At 40.5% G+C, this 17,446-nt stretch overlaps 1 protein-coding gene across 5 annotated transcripts in view; it reads left to right on the top strand.

Annotated features, from left to right (window-relative positions):
- SLC39A8 (solute carrier family 39 member 8) overlaps positions 1-17,446 on the top strand; it is an 83,607-nt gene that overhangs the window by 10,889 nt on the left and 55,272 nt on the right. The window contains exon 1 of one of the 5 annotated variants that reach the window (XM_081483065.1): positions 10,114-10,355. The exons of the other annotated variants lie outside the window; for them this stretch is intronic. Within the exon in view, the coding sequence (XP_081339191.1) occupies positions 10,353-10,355 (3 nt within the window). The 5' untranslated portion in view covers positions 10,114-10,352. Of the gene's footprint in view, positions 1-10,113; positions 10,356-17,446 lie in introns of those variants that run through there. 5 annotated transcript variants of the gene reach the window in all.

Raw genomic sequence — 17,446 nt, 5'->3', positions numbered from 1 at the left:
TTAAGGGACTGTCCCTATTACTAAGTGCACACAGTTAATATTAGGATCATTTACAATGCAATTTGTTAAAAAAAAGAGTGTTACTAAACTCTAGACAACCTAAGAAACTTGTAGGTTTCAGAGAGTGTTCCCATTTCCAGTTCCAGGTGATGGTAGATTCTTGTTTGTAATTGGATATTGAAACTAATTTATTCTCCAACTGTTCCCAGTGTCTGTCTCAGGAGCCAAATGGGTTTGCTGAGTCTTGAGATTTATTTTATAAAGAAATGAAACTATCACTGAATTACCTTTGTGATGATGGAATTTCGGAACATAGAAAATCTTCAGAATGGAGCCTTGTTTAATTTGGTTTCCATATCCTTCCAAAGATCCTCTGTTGTTTTTCTTGGCCTAAAGTTTAAGGAGAACAAAAACAAAAATCTGTGAATTCTAGATCAAAGGTGTTAACCTGAAAAGTAGTATTATGCCTTCCAAGTCCAAATGTTTAGTACCTTACTTTATTTATACTTAACTGAATAGAGTAAAAAACTCAGGCGAGCCTTGATAAGGCCTCTAAGATTTTATTTCTGTGAACCTAGTTCAAAAATAATACACTTGTCATCGATACATTCAGTGGGTTTCTTAGGTCTCTAACTATAGAAGAGAATACAACGAAATGGTTAACAATTTAGTCTTGGTAGTTAAACCAGGCCTGGGCTGAAATCCTAATTCTGTCACTTATTAGCTGGGAAATCACAGCCAAGTGACTTAACCTCCTTAATCCTCAGTTTTCACATCTGTGAACTGAAAGAATGAAACTTATCGTAGGGTAGTTGTGAACTAAGATATATGAACAATAATAATTACTGAGGATTCATTATATTTTAGGTACTTCTATATTTAGTGTATTATGGGTAGTAAATCAAACAAAGAAGCTGTTTTTTCCTATATTACTTCAAATAGCAAGTAAAAAGACAGTGCATGTAAAATACTTAGCCTGGCTCAAATTATGTGCTCAATGTATAGTTATTTTCTTTATAATACTATGTTAGTTGATACGGCTTTATAATAGCTTAACTATCCTTAACAAAATTGTCTTTCACTGGAGGCCAGGACACCTTAGGGTCAGTCAACTTAGAAGAAAGCACTGCTATAAAAAGAGGGCAGGGATTAATGAAATAAAAACTTCAATGAGAACTACATCAGTCCAGTATTTGGTGTTAGTTTCCATGGTGATTCTTCTCTTGAGAAAGACTTTTCTATTTGCCTCTTCTTCCTTTTCATCAAACAGTAGTAATAAACTCCTGAAAATGTAAACGTTAGAGACTTTTGAAATAATTTGAGTATTTCAATAGGCATTGAAATTGTAAATATTCCCTCTTTTCCAGAGGGCTTCAGAGGCTTTATTGAGGAGTTTTATAATTTTTTATGTTTGTAATTTTTGTTTTATAATTTTTGTCCAAAGTTTGCATCAATACTGGAATGTGAATGATTGGAAATGCACATTATACTTGTAGAAACGGATGTAATTGTGGTTTTAAGTTCAAGACTTCTGTATGGGTTTTGCAAGCCAGAAGAAACCAGGGTTCTCCAGATTCAGTTGACCTTTTCAGTTGGAAAGTAGGTAAGACAGCAAGAGCCACTGTGGTCTCACAGTGATAAGTGAGGGACATTTCTCTTCAGGGATAGAGAAAGAGAAGTTAGCCCAAACTTCAAAGGAGAGGTAAAATTAGGAGGTTGATTCTGAGTTGGGTCACACACCCTGCTGTAAATGACTATTGAACATATATGCTAGAAAACACGTGGGCCCTTCTATTAAGGGAGGCATCCTATTGATGATATCAGGTACTTGAGTTTGAGTACCAAATCATGATGCTCTGCAGTTTTCTTTAGGAACAGGCATCTCAGAATTCAGGTATATCCTTTGCTTACTTTTCTTACACTTACTCATTACACATTAATGAGAAAGTCTAGACACTGGTTCTGTCTCTAATCTTGGGATGAATGCCATTTAAGTAAATGTTCAATTAGGACCTTCACTCTAGCAGAGGAAGCAAGTCCTGGTAGTAGTGGTAGTTAACACTTATGGAGTGCTTATCGTGTGCCAGGCATTATACCTTCTTACGTACTGTCCTAATAAGCCTCTTAATCTCACCAGTAAGTACTCTAGGTATTCCATAAAGAAACCCAGTCTTGCTGAGATCTCCCTCAGCCTCATAGCTCAGAAATGGCAGAGTGAGGATTCCACTCCAGAGTGACTCAACTTCAAAACCTATGCTCTCTCCACTGTTGCTCCTCATATGGAAGAATATAATCCTGGTTTGTTTTCCAAAAATTTTAGTGCCTCATATATTACATTCCAAGTGCCTAGGTGTCAAGGTAGAACTGATGCCGGTTTCTAGAAGCCCCTGGGAATAGTGCAATTTTTTTTTTCAGTAAAGCAAGAAAAAAATTATTGTTTTCCCCTGCTGAACTGCTTGCAGTAGTCAGGTCTTGTGCTAAAACATGATTGTTAATTCCTTCACAAACTATTTTTCAACCTGACACTATTATTTCATCATCATTGACATTTGATATTCCAAGCAGTATTGTCAGAGAATTAGAACATAGCAGTTTCCCCAGAAACTGAGGCACAAATAAGTCATCTGGCAGAAATCACCACGTGCCCAGATTTGTCTGGGAGAACAGATGTACCAATTTTGAATCCTCAGTTCTTCTCCATTGTTCTGGTTTTAGGCAGGTGTTGCTTTAGTGTGGCTCTTGTGCTATAAATCCCCTGACTATCCCATGGTCTTCATGCCTTAATTTCTATATATAACTTGGGCAGTGGTAATATATGAAGCCTATTCCATTTTCTTACCTTCCAGACACTCCTCAGCACGTTGTAGTCTGGCTGTTTCCCCAACACTTGCTTAAAATTGCTCTAAAGGATGTCACCCAGAATGTCTTACTGCTACATACAATGGGAGAGTCTCAGGCTTTACCTCTGTTAATTTTGATGATGTTGAACATTCTTCCTTGAAACCCACACTCTCCTTGCCTGCAGCTGTGCCTGCCTTGGTTTGAATTTCTTACCTCTTTGGCTGTTTCTTTTCAATTTGTGTCTTTTGCTCATCCTTTAAATATTGATGTTCCTCAGGGCTCTGTCTCAAGCCCTCTTCCTTTTGATTTTGCACACTCTCTCTGTGCAACCTTAGTCACTCCTCTGGCTGCAGTTATCACCTCTCTGTGGATGCTTTCTGCATAGGTTGGCTTGGTCCACATTTCTGTCTTGATGTTCAGCTTGCACATCCTGTTGCCAATTGATGTCTAACTCTCTCCCCTCCCCAACTCAGCAGGTCTAAACCTGTCCCAAATGGAACTCATCAATTTCATCCTTTCTCCACTCACACCTTCTGGTAATCCAATTTGTCAGTCTCAGTGATCAGCATCACCATCCACTCCATTGACTAAGATGAAAAACTGGATGTCATTCTTGACTCCTCTCTCTCCCTACTTCCCATGTCAAATGCACATAAGTCCTGTCACAGTAACTTAAACATTGTTTATTTAATATCTCTAAATTCCAGTGTTGTCTTTTGTGTAAAGAGAAGAGTTTAACCTGCTTTGTGGGATTGTTGTGAGATTAAATTAGATATTGTATCTTGCATTGTGTTTGTGCCTGGCAGGCTGCTGCCCACTGCATTCCGTGCTGCCCCATGTCCTATCTTTCTCATTGCTGCCAGATTTATATCTCATATATGCAAATTGGATCATTTCACCATCCTCAGATGGCTTATAATTACTGTAAGAATAAATCTAAACTCCTTGCCTGGTATTTAAGGCCCTATAGTACCTACACTTACCTCCTGTATGTCTCCAACCTTATTTCTTTTTTCTTCACATCTTATCTTAGATGTTGTTTTCTCCAGGAAGACTTGGACAGTCCTGTTACTTTAGGGGAGGTTAGTTATTCTGTCTCCTTCTCATAAATGGATCTACCCTAATACTTACCAGGCCATACTGTAATTACTTATTATTATTTTTTAAAATCTGAACCTGTACTAGTTGCTGAGATCTATTGTGAGGCTAGGGACTGGGTTTATCTCAGTCACTTTCTTTTATTTAAAGTTTTTTTTTTTTTATGTGGACCAATTTTAAAGTCTTTATTGAATTTGTTGCAATATTGCTTCTTTTTTATGTCTTTTTTTTTTTGGCTGCAAGGCATGTGGGGCCTTAGCTCCTCCCAGTGACTGACCCTGCACCCCCTGCATTGGAAGGTGAAGTCTTAACCGTTCGACTGCCGGCAAAGTCCTTCAGTCACTTTCTGTATTCTTGTAATTAGCATCAATTCAGTTCAGTTCAGTTCAGTCACTCAGTCATGTCCAACACTTTGCAACTCCCTGGATTGTAACCCTCCAGGCTTCCCTCTCCATCACCAACTCCTAGAGCTTGCTCAAACTCATGTCCATCAACTCGGTGATGCCATCCAACCATCTCATCCTCTGTCGTCCCCTTCTCCTCCTGCCTTCAATCTTTCCCAGCATCAGGGTCTTTTCCAGTGAGTCAGTTCTTCACATCAAGTGGCCAAAGTATTGGAGCTTCAGCTTCAACATCAGTCCTTCCAATGAATATTCAGGACTGATTTCCTTTAGGATGGACTGGTTGGATCTCCTTGCAGTCCAAGGGACTCTCAAGAGTCTTCTCCAACACCACAGTTTAAAAGCATCAGTTCTTCAGCGCTCAGCTTTCTTTATAGTCCAATCTCACATCCATACATGACTACTGGAAAAACCATAGCCTTGACTAGACAGACCTTTGTTGGCAAAGTAATGTCTCTGCTTTTTAATATGCTGTCTAAGTTGGTCATAACTTTTCTTCCAAGGAGCAAGCGTCTTTTAATTTCATGGCTGCAATCACCATCTGCAGTGATTTTGGAGCCCAAGAAAATACAGTCTATCACTGTTTCCATTGTTTCCTCATTTATTTGCCATGAAATGATGGGACCGGATGCCATGATTTTAGTTTTTGAATGTTGAGTTTTAAGCCAGGTTTTTCACTCTCCTCTTTCACTTTCATCAAGAGGCTATTCAGTTCCTCTTCACTTTCTGCCATAAGGATGGTGTCATCTGTGTATATGAGGTTATTGATATCTAACCTATTTACTAGGATAATCTAGTAACTAGCCTAGTGTCTAGCATATAGTTGGTATTCAGGTAATATTTATTAAATGAATGAATAACCTCAGCTTTTTACAATAAATTTTCTGCCAATATAGCTTTTAAAATTATTTCAGTCAACCTAGATGTCTCATTTAGTTAAACATAAACCAGCAATCCATTTATTTGATGCAGACAAATTAATAAAAAATAGTAGAAAAGAAACTATGTTAAAATTCACCCACGTGTCATATCAGTAGAAGGAAATAATAAAGTCTTTATTCCTTTCAATTTTTGAAATTTCTAGAGTTTTTTGGTCATAATTTAGACTGAGATTTTCTCCATAGCCCATAGCTGTAATTTTTAGGACAACTTGCAAACACTGGTATCAATATTAGTTTATTTGTGGTTATCAAGTCCCTACTGAGATGATGCTGGGAAAGTTTCATAGAATGAGCAAAGCAACTTATGACTAGAAAAATCTGAGTCTTCAGAATTCCTGCTAAATGTCTCAGGTTATCACTTTGTATTTCTCAGGATTAATATTTGGATACTATGTATTAGCCTCTGATCTTTCATTCACCTCCCTTTCCTTAATCTATCATGTCAGTGATTGTTATAAGTCGAGTGTCTTCTGTGTCTGAAGCTTTGCTAGGAGTTGAGGAAGATAAGAAATAGCACATCCTTCCTCTCTAGATGTTCATGATCTTATTAAAGAGATACTCATTTTCATGAACAGATGGTAATACAAGGAAACACTCAATAAGTACTAAATGTGTAAATTCTATGAGTGGGGGAGTCTAGAGAGCATAGAAATATTAAGCAGAGGCAGTGGGGGCCAAATGTAGGACAGATAGAAGCTGGATACTTTGAGAGGAGGTATCTCAGAATCCTAAGTAGGGATCTTAGGGCTGGCAAAGTCACAGTGAAAGTAAAACACATGACATTAGAACTGCTTGGTTAAAATAGAGAGCTTAAGGATGCTTTTGGAGGAGGGCAAAGGGAGGAAGGAAGGTTGGAGACAGATAATTCTTCAGTGTTAGGTTTTTAGTCTCTTGGCAGAAGGAAAAGTGTTTGTTTGTTTGTTTTTGGTGTGTATGAAGGGGCTTAGTTTGAGCAGAAGAGTGATAATGCTAACATTTCAGTAGAGATAGTCTTGTGTGTGGGAGAGGGGTAAAGATAAACAGGATAAGAGATTGATGGAATAAGATTGGTTAGAAATTCCCAACTTGTCAGTTAAGTGGCATGTAAGGGCCTGTCTGTTGTTCTTGTGCCCAAGACCAAAACTTTTGGCCTCAGGATCCTTTGTGCTCTTAAAAATTCATGAAGACACCAATATACTAAAGTATGTGTGGTTTATCAGTTCAGTTCAGTCGCTCAGTCATGTCCGACTCTTTGCAACCCCATGAATTGCAGCACGCCAGGCCTCCCTGTCCATCACCAACTCCCGGAGTCTACCCAAACCCATGTCCGTCAAGTCAGTGATGCCATCCAGCCATCTCATCCTCTGTCGTCCCCTTCTCCTCCCGCCCCCAATCCTACCCAACATCAGGGTCTTTTCCAATGAGTCAACCCTTCGCATGAGGTGGCCAAAGTATTGGAGTTTCAGCTTCAACATCAGACCTTCCAATGAACACCCAGGATTGATCTCTTTTAGGATGGATTGATTGGATCTCCTTGCAGTCCAAGGGACTCTCAAGAGTCTTCTCCAACACCACAGTTCAAAAGCATCAATTCTTCGGCACTCAGCTTTCTTCACCATCCAACTCTCACATCCATACGTGACCACTGGAAAAACCATAGCCTTGACTAGACGGACTTTTGTTGGCAAAGTAATGTCTCTGCTTTTAAATATGCTATCTAGGTTGGCCATAACCTTCCTTCCAAGGAGTAAGCGTCTTTTAATTTCATGGCTGCAGTCACCATCAGCAGTGATTCTGGAGCCCAAAAAAATAAAGTCTGACACTGTTTCCACTGTTTTCCCATCTATTTCCTATGAAGTGATGGGACCAGATGCCATGATCTTAGTTTTCTGAACGTTGAGCTTTATGTGGTTTATAGCTATTGATATTTACCATCATAGAAATTCATGTTAAGAAAACTTAAATATTTATTTAATATATCAAGATTGCCAGGAGAAATATCAATAACCTCAGATATGCAGATGACACCACCCTTATGGCAGAAAGTGAAGGAGAACTAAAGAGCCTCTTGATGAAAGTGAAAGAGGAGAGTGAAAAAGTTGGCTTAAAGCTCAATATTCAGAAAACTAAGATCACAGCATCCGGTCCCATCACTTCCTGGCAAATAGATGGGGAAACAGTGGAAACAGTGGCTGACTTTATTTTTCTGGGCTCCCAAATCACTGCAGATGGTGACTGCAGCCATGAAATTAAAAGACGCTTGCTCCTTGGAAGAAAAATTATGACCAACCTAGACAGTATATTGAAAGCAGAGACATTACTTTGTCAACAAAACTCCATCTAGTCAAGGCTATGGTTTTTCCAGTAGTCATGTATGGATGTGAGAGTCAGGCTATAAAGAAAGCTGAGCACTGAAGAATTGATGCTTTTGAACTGTAGTGTTGGAGAAGACTCTTGAGAGTCCCAGGGACAGCAAGGAGATCCAACATGTCCATCCTAAAGGAAATCAGTCCTGAATATACATTGGAAGGACTGATGCTGAAGCTGAAGCTGCAATACTTTGGCCACCTCATGGGAAGAGTTGACTCATTGGAAAAGACCCTGATGCTGGGAAAGATTGAGGGCGGGAGGAGAAGGGAACGACAGAGGGTGAGATGGTTGGATGGCATCACCGACTCAGTGGACATGAGTTTGAGCAAACTCCGGGAGTTGGTGATGGACAGGGAGGCCTGGCATGCTGTAGTCCATGGGGTCCCAAGGAGTCGGACATGACTGAGTGACTGAACTAAACTGAAAACACCTTTTGTTCTTAACAGCAAACAGGAGGAGGCCTAGGGAACTACCTCCCTGCCCCTGGAGGCAGATCAGGATCAGGAAGTCAATAATCCAGGTTATTTGTGCTCTGACACTACACTGGGCTTCTATGTGAGAGAACCTTGAGAAACTGCATGGAGAGTGGGGCAGGGCTGAGAAACTTGTCGGTAGCAGTGGTCAAGTCAGAAAGTTTTGTAAACCTCTTTTAAAGAGTGTATCAAAGCTTTTAAAATTTCTTTTTCTTTAGTAAAAATTAAAATAAAAAAAGAAAGAAGAAAAACAGCATGTCTTAATTGTATTTGGAGGAACCTGGATAAAGATTTAAAAACCCCAATGATCTGACTTTATTTTTCTCACCGAAATTGGAATGTGTGCATGTTGTCTAAAATGTTGGCAAACATAGAGAAGCAGAAAGGAAAAAACAAAAAAAAAATCGCCCATAATTTTAGCACCCAGAGATAAAAAATGTTAACATTTTGAGGCATGTATCTCTGAATTTTATTTAACTTGGTTTATAGCAGTGGTATTACTATTATTATTATTATTTTTTGCAGTGGTATCATTTTATACACATTGTTTTGTAGTAATCTGTTTTTTCCCCTTAAAGTGAAAAGTGAAAGTGTTAGTCACTCAATTGTGTCTGACTCTTTGCTACTCCATGGACTGTAGCCCACCAGGCTCCTCTGCCCATGGGGTTCTCCAGGCAAGAATACTGGAATGGATTGTCATTTCCTTCTCCAGGGGATCTTCCCCAGGGATTGAACCTGCATTGAACCTTCCCCAGGGTCTCCTGCATTGAAAGCAGATTCTTTACTGTCTCTTTCTCCTTTAAATAATATATCTAGGAAAGGGTCTTTTTGTCTTCTCTTAAGAAAGAGCTTTGAGAGTGCTGGTGAGCATGCACACACATGTGTGTGTATGTACATATGTGTACATCATGGGAGGGGAGTGCTCCAGTAAGAAAACCTACAGGGAAAATAGAAGAACAAATCTTGGGGAAACAGAGTTGGGATCACTTGATTAGCCACTTCTTACACCTTAGAAGATCATCCTTCTAGAATGTTCTCTTCTCAAACTTTAGAAAACTCTTTTATCATGGTGAAATAATCATGACTAAACTTTAAAGAGGAAATTAAGAGGGGAAAATTTCAAGAGAAGATTGGTAGAGGGTGACTGAGCACATATACATGTTGCGCAATATCAAGGCATCTTGGAAGTGATAGGGAGTTCCTTGTAACTGCGGTTGGGCAGTTCCATTGATAGGGAGTTCCTTGTAACTGTGGTTGGGCAGTTCCATTGTTGCATCATAAACAAACCTGGAAGTGATGCCTACAGTTACTCCCACTTTGTGGCTTCCACTACCAGCATGAAGCATTTGAATCACCAGTTCCTGAATGTTGTGGGGTCACCCCTGAAGGGGAAAGTTAATTGAACAGTTCACTGATTTCAAGGTCAGAAATGGCCTCCCAATTGTTAAACTCAAATCACCTTTTTAAACTTTAAATATTTAAATTGTCCTCTTGAGATCTTTGACCAGTTGCCATAATATTCAAAACATTCTTGTATATACTTCATCGTCTATACTTCTTTTCCTTTTGTTATAATTTTGTTTAAGTAACTACTATGAAAAACCAGTTTGGCAATTGGTTTTGAAAACTGCTGTGAAGACAGGTGAGGGGTTAATTCACTCATTTACTACATTCATTCAACAAGTATTTGCTGATCCTTGCTGTGTGTCAGTCACACGGTATTAATATTGTTAGTAATAGCAATAGTTAATACAATACTAAGATAGATATGTGCTCAAGGATTCCAGAGGTTTCTTTCCCATTAAATATTTATTTTAGATCTTCATCTTTTCCTCTTCCTGATACATTCCTAACAATCTGAGACCAGTGTTCCTGGTCTTGCTGTCTGATGTTTATATGATGATAGCTTAGGTGGGTGAATCAATAAGCTGGCTTCTCTGCTTAAACTGTAGGAATACTGGGTTTAAAACAGTGATAGGGAAGCAAAGCAAAGAATATCCACTTCTGGATATTCTAGGTTTGATGATCCTGTTGCAAGAATATGTCAAGGCTACGTCAGCAGCCGTGGGCCTGTGGTGGAGGGTGTTGTGCCAGGTCAGGGCTGTCTGCCTCTTCAGTGTGGCTATTGCACCTGCCCAGCCACACTGGGTGTTTGGGTGATGAGCTTCTTGGAGGCTGATGGACAATAGGAAGGCTTATTGAAAGGACAAAAGTCATGAGCTTCTTCCATTTCCCTCTTAATTCTCATCATGGTAAGAAAACTTGACTGATGTTTGAATTTGGCTGTTTATTTTTGAGGTCTCTCTTTGGATAGGATGCTAAATATGGTCTAAGAGTAATTTAACTTGATGATTCAAGTCACTATAAGTCACATTTATACACTGTTTATAAGTGTATAAATACATTCCTTGATGGGTCTAAATAGTTCTTTCTTTCATCGTTTGTGTTTTTCTCAGTGTTCAGCCCACCTAAACATAGGAGACACAGGAAGGCGTTGGTTTGAATTTTTAGTTGTTTAATCTTGGACAATTTACCTTTCTAAGACATGATTTCTGTATCCTGGATTTCTCTTAAAATCTGCTTTAGTATGGTAGTTGATGTGGGGATTAAAATAGATTATACATTTATCTTAAGCATATAGCTTTTATGTACTGGCCAGAATTCCTGTAGTAACTATTATTTATAAAATTCATTTGTCAAGTAATTACATAGTTACTTGCATTACTGAGTTCTGCTTTACGTGAGTTTTTTTGACCCAGGTCTTATCTTCCAGCCATCAGAAGCATTGAACTAACATTTCAGATACAGCACATGTATCTCCTCCTCCAAGAAGCCTTCCCTGACCTCTTCCCTCACAAGACTTTGCATGTGTCTTTATTATTATATCAATTTAGACCAATTAATAGTTATCTGTGAAAGTGAAAGTGTTAGTCACTCAGTCGTCTCTGACTCTTTGTGATCCCGTGGACTGTAGCCTGTCAGGCTCCTCTGCCCATGGAATTCTCCAGGCAAGAATACTGGAGTGGTTTGCCATTTCCTTCTCCAGGAGATCTTCCCGACCCAGGGATCGAACACAGCTCTCCTACACTGCAGGCATATTCTTTACTGTCTGAGCCACCAGGGAAGCCCATAGTTATCCATATCTATGTTTTATTTACTGAATGGTGAGCTTATTGAAGATGGAACCATGTCTTATTCTCAGCACCTACCAGAATGCTTGGCCCAGAGGAGTTTGATCAACCTGTGTTTGATGAATGAATCAATGAAAGTGAGGGAGAAGTGGAAGTGGCTTCTATGAGAGCAGAAGAGATTCAGAGTTTGCATGGATTTTTATTCAGCCTCTTACCTGTGGCATCCGTTCAAAGAACAAGAGACCTGTCATTCATCTGGGGAATGGGGAGATGGACTACACAACTTTCCTCTCAGCTGTATACGTGGCAAATTCCAGAAGGCTAGCTGTAGTTCTTACTGAAAAACAACAGCTGTCACAGAGCAGGGCAGGGTGGAAAAGTTGCTAAGAGAAAAGAAGGTGGGTAGGGCTCTTTCCGGAGAAGGCAATGGCACCCCACTCCGCTACGAGTCGAACACAACTGAGCAACTTCACTTTCACTTTTCCCTTTCATGCATTGGAGAAGGAAATGGCAACCCACTCCAGTGTTCTTGCCTGGAGAATCCCAGGGACGGGGGAGCCTGGTGGGCTGCCGTCTATGGGGTCACACAGAGTCGGACACGACTGACATGACTTAGCAGCAGCAGCAGCAGGGCTCTTTCAGACTTGAATTGTAACCCCAGTTCTACCTCTGGCTCCCTTTGGGACTTTGTAATGAAATTTAAAATTTGTGTGGCTCAGTTACTTGACAACCTGGAAAAACTGACTAAACTTGATGTTGCGTTCTAGTTTTGATCATCACTGAGTCTAAATGCGTTATGAGGCCCTCGCTCTCCTTGATTTGAAAGCTCAGCTGAGCCTATAGCAGGGTCCTTGTTCAGAATGTGAGCTGCTCAGCTTCCACAGAATCACAGTCTGTGCAAAACAGAATCTGAAACCACCTCTGGGGTGACTCGTGAATGGGATGATGTTTCATTTGTGGTGTAGTGTGAAAGCCTAGGCTTAATGTTTGCAAGATCAGATGGTCCTATTGCTTTGTATTATTTAGTGGATGCCATTTGACTCAACAGCCAAGTAGAGAAGAGAACCCATGTGTTGGGAAAAGGAAGAAGGATGGAGAAGCTTATTTTTTTTTTTTGCTTTCAGTCAGGTTCTGATGTACCAGGAGCTTTCCTTTGCTAGCTTTAAAAGTATCTTTTGTTTTTGATTTTTTGTTCATCATGGATATTTTTTGCATTGATTTTTATCTACTTTTTTGGCCACATCCTAAAGTACATGAGATCTTAGTTCCCCAACCAGGGATCAAACCCATGCCCCCTGCAGCAGAAGTTCAGAGTCTTAACAGCTGGACCACCAGGGAAGTCCCCAAAGTGTCTTTTAAATAATTTTAAATAATTTCACATAAGTGAAATTAGCCCAAGTCAAAAAAGGAATTCATTGACTTAGGTAACCGAGGAGTCAAGGGGGACAGAACCAGCTTTAGGCACAGTTGTATCCAGGAGACTAGTGATTGTATTGGATACCTGCCTTTCTCTGCTTATTAGTTCACCTTCGTTCATGTGATGGGAAAGTGGCCAAAGGGACCCATAGTCAGTCTGTGGGTCCCTTTGGCCACTTTGCCACCATAGCAATCCTAGTGGAAGAAAATTTCTTTAGTGGCTCCACCAGAGAGTGGACAAGTCTGGGTCCTATGTTCCCTGGTCAGTCATAGCTACATCACGTAAACGTAGAGGGAGGCTCCCATCGCAGGTAGGTGAGCTGTTCCTGAATAATGGAGAAAGAATCTCAGACAGGCAAAAGTGATTCACAGGCCTTAATTATTTCTTGTGTTTTGGGCTTTTCTTGCTCTACCTTCCACTTCCACTGTTTCCACTGTTTACCACAGTGGAAACAGTGACAGGCTTTATTTTTTTGGGCTCCCAAATCACTGCAGATGGTGACTGCAGCCATGAAATTAAAAGACACTTGCTCCTTGGAAGAAAAGTTATGACCAACCTAGACAGCATATTAAAAAGCAGAGACATTACTTTGCCAACAAAGGTCCAGCTAGGCAAAGCTATGGTTTTTCCAGTAGTCATATATGGGTGTGAGAATTGGACTATAAAGAAGAAAGCTGAGCGCCAAAGAATTGATGCTTTTGAACTGTGATGTTGGAGAAGACTCTTGAGAGTCCCTTGGACTGCAAGGAGATCCAACCAGTCCATCCTAAAGGAGATCAGTCCTGGGTGTTCATTGGAAGGACTGATGTTGAAGCTGAAGCTCCAATACTTTGGCCACTTGATGCAAAGAACTGACTCATTGGAAAAGACCCTGATGCTGGGAAAGATTGAAGGCAGGAGGAGAAGGGAATGACAGAGGATGAGATGGTTGGATGGCATCACCCAATCAATGGACATGAGTTTGAGTAAACTTCGGGAGCTGGCGATGGACAGGGAGGCCTGGTGTGCTGCAGTCCATGGGGTCGCAAAGAGCTGGACATGACTGAGCGACTGAACTGAACTGAACTGCTCTGTCTTATTCACTGACTGCCTTTCCTGCTTTTGCACAAATCATATGTGTGTTCTCAAAGCGTTTCTCTCTTTTCTATACTCTCTCTGTGATGATCTCCTCTAATCCCACTTAGCTGTTACCTTTTTACAGAAGACAGTCACATCTTGATCTCTCTCTGGCCTCTACCTTTCCCAGAGAAAGCTCATTCATCATTTGCATCTGGCGTCCCACAAGCAGGCATTGCAACTTTAATGTCTAAAATGAAACTTGCCACCACCCTTCTGATACCTTTCTTTTCCTAGGTTCTCTAATCCCACAAGTAGCAACATTCTATTTCTACTCTCCTGGAGTTCTGACCTCAGAGTTGTTTTTGACTATTTCCTCTGCATATTATTTCTGCTTTGTATGAACTCTCATAGTTCTTTATCATTACTTTATAATTTTCTCTCTGGTTTTAGAGATACTAGTGTATCTGATTTATTGCTGCTGAAATTATTTAAGTTTCCTGATGGAAAGTATGATGACTTATTTTTCTTTTTTTTTTTTTATTTTTTTGACTTATTTTTCTTTGTACTATTTCTTTCTCGTCACCCTCCAGCATCCCCCCACCTTCAGCTTCTCCCATCAATGTAATACCCAGAATTTATGGAGCAATAAGTGCTTGTTGAGTGAAGGAAAGAGTTTCTGTGATGTGTAGTACAATTATTATACATAATTTGGTATTGTTAAAAAAAAGTCTGATAGTAAGGTAATAAAAACAGATTTTATTCAAGAACTATTGCAACAGGGAAAAGTACCTCAGTATAGAACAGTATTCTTCTCAGTTCTGAATACATCATAGACAAATGGGGATTTATAGCCAAGGAGCAGCTTGGGGATCAGTGGATGGGAAACCACTGAGAGGAAACATCAGAGGTAGAGAGGGATTTTGACTAAACAGACCAAACAGGATTTCTGCTGAAGCCAGGTTAATCAGATATCAGGGTGAGGAATGCGGAATTTCGCCAGATATTGAGGACATTCGGATAATGTCACATATTAAGGACAGGAGATTCTCTGTAAACATATTTAGCAGCATTCTTGCTAAAACTGGGCAGCCCCAGCCGTACAAGGATGGATGCAAAGCTGAAGCCTAGAGGACTTAGACTGTGTGGACTGTGTTACTCGCTCAGTCATGTCTGACTCTTTGCGACCCGCGGACTGTAGCCCGCTAGGCTTCTCTGTCCATGGAATTCTCTAGGCAAGAATACTGGAGTGGATTGCCATTCCCTTCTCCAGAGGAACTTCCCAACCCTGGTCTTCTGCCTCGCAGGCAGATTCTGTACTGTTTGAGCTACAGGGAATTCTAGAGGACTTAGAAGAACCTGACTAAAGTTTAGTCAAGGAGGAGTCTGTATATTTATCTGAGCTGTGTAATCTCAAGTCTTGCCTAACTCCTTGGCACTTAGTATCAGCAGATTTCCACTGTATGAAATGTTGAGGGAGGAACTTGCCCTAATCATTCCACCTTCCCTTGTCCTCTCTTTGGACCGGTCCCCAGAATCCCTACAAAGATATGTCTGGAAGAGAAACAAAACGACTTCTGACTAGTCAGCACTGGTGGAAGGTGGAGTGGAGGAAGCAGAAGAAGAAATGAATGGAACTATTTCCTAAAATGATTTTGAATATAATTTGGGGTCTCATTAAGGAGATGCATCTAAGTCCCCTTACCTCTACCACTTATTTGGTACTTTGTGTGTATAAGGCCCATTTGAGATCGACTGAGCGACTTCACTTTCACTTTTCACTTTCATGCATTGGAGAAGGAAATGGCAACCCACTCCAGTGTTCTTGCCTGGAGAATCCCAGGGATGGCGGAGCCTGCTGGGCTGCCATCTGTGGGGTCGCACAGAGTCAGACACGACTGAGGTGACTTAGCAGCAGCAGTAATGTGGTAAGAGACTAGCAGGTAGGAGTTTAACTCAACATGTAGAAAATATCTTTAGGAAAAAGTCAGCCCACTGTGCCTTAGCGCAGCTGCTGGTTGCCATCTGCAGCTTTTTTGCACAAAGCTCAAAGGGCCACAGCAGACCTCAGAGTGGCAGTCTCGAGAATAGCAGTGTTGTAAGAGCCAGTAGGTGGGAAGAACAGCCAGTACGGAAATGTGAAGGAGCCCGTGAAAGCACACTGAAGCAGATACTCTTCAGGTTAATCACCCTGAGCTGTTTTCTGAGGAGCCCCTGTTGGTCACACCAGTTTTATAGTTCATTCATTGTTTATTTTGGAGGAGAAGGGGTGTACTTGAGAGGATGTTTGAACTTCCTCAATGGTTCTGCCGGTTCTGTTGTCACTCTGTTCTGTCCAGGCCCTGGGCGCTCATCCTGTTTGTCTCTGCTCTGGAAAGCACTGCCCTTTCTTAGACAACTGCTTTCTTTGTGTCAGGTTCAACTTTGTTATTTCAAAGCACAATAAAAATCAGTATTGTTTAAAACCAAATAAGGTGCCGTATAAAGCTGTTCGCGTTCCAATTGCTGGTAGCTATTAGGTTGGTGCAAATGTAATTGTGGTTTTGGACTGTGAATTTTAAATCACTATAACTAGGCTCAAACACATCTTTATTAATCAAAATAGGAATCATTCAATCAACACATTTTTGCCAACGAGAAATAAGTTTGTTTATTCCTGTAGCATAAAAATCCATGCTCTGGGATTCGACCAACTCTTGGAAAACATTTTCTGCCTCCTGCTGTTTGTGGAAGCATTTTCTCTGCAAAAAGTTGTAGAGATGCTGGAAGAAGCGGTAGTCAGTTGGCCAGAGGTCAGGTGAATATGGCAGATGAGGCAAAACTTCGTAGCTTAATTCGTTCATCTTTTGAAGTGTTGGTTGTACAATATGTGGTCAGATGTCATGGAGAAGAATTGGGCCCTTTCTGTTGATCGATGCTGGCTGCATGCATTGCAGTTTTTGGTGCATCTCATTGGTTTGCTGAGCATGCTTCTCAGATGTAATGGTTTCACCAGGATTCAGAAAGCTCTAGTGGATCAGACTGGTAGCAGACCACCAAACAGTGACCATAACCTTCTTTTGGTGCAAGTTTGGCTTTCGGAAGTGCTTTGGAGCTTCTTCTTGGTCCAACCACTGAGCTGGTTGTCACTGGATATAACATACAATCCACTTTTCATTGCATGTCACAATCTGATCGAGAATTGGTTCGCTGTTGTTGCATAGAATATGAGAAGATGACACTTCAAAATGACAATTTTTTTGATTTTCAGACAGCTTGTGAGGCATCCACTTATTGAGCTTTTTCACCTTTCTAGTTTACTTCAAATGTCAAACGACTATAGCATGGTCAACATTGAGTTCTTTGGCAGCTTCTTGTATAGTTGTGAGAGGATCAGCTTTGATGATTGCTTTCAATTGGTGGTTGTCAACTTCTGATGGCCGGCCGCTGTGCTCCTCATCTTCCGGGCTCTCAGCTCGTTTGCAAAACTTGTTGAACCACCACTGCACTGTCTGTTCATTAGCAGTTCTTGGGCCAAATGCTTTGGTAATGTTGCAAGTTGTCTCTGCTGCTTTATTACCCATTTTTGAACTCGAATAAGAAAATGACTTGAATTTGTTTTTTGTCTTCATTTCCATAGTCTAAAATAAATACAAAATAAACAGCAAGCCATAAGTCATTGGCAAAAAAACATAAAGTGAGAAATGTGCATTCAAATGTTATATAACATAACCACATTTATTTAAGAATGTATTCCAGT

This window comes from Giraffa tippelskirchi, chromosome 1 (genome assembly GCF_054371585.1).
Source record: "Giraffa tippelskirchi isolate mGirTip1 chromosome 1, T2T-mGirTip1v1.2.pri, whole genome shotgun sequence".
Classification (NCBI taxonomy): Eukaryota; Metazoa; Chordata; class Mammalia; order Artiodactyla; family Giraffidae; genus Giraffa; species Giraffa tippelskirchi.
The sequence above is the reverse complement of the archived record's forward strand: the minus strand, read 5'-3'. Positions and strand labels throughout refer to the sequence as shown.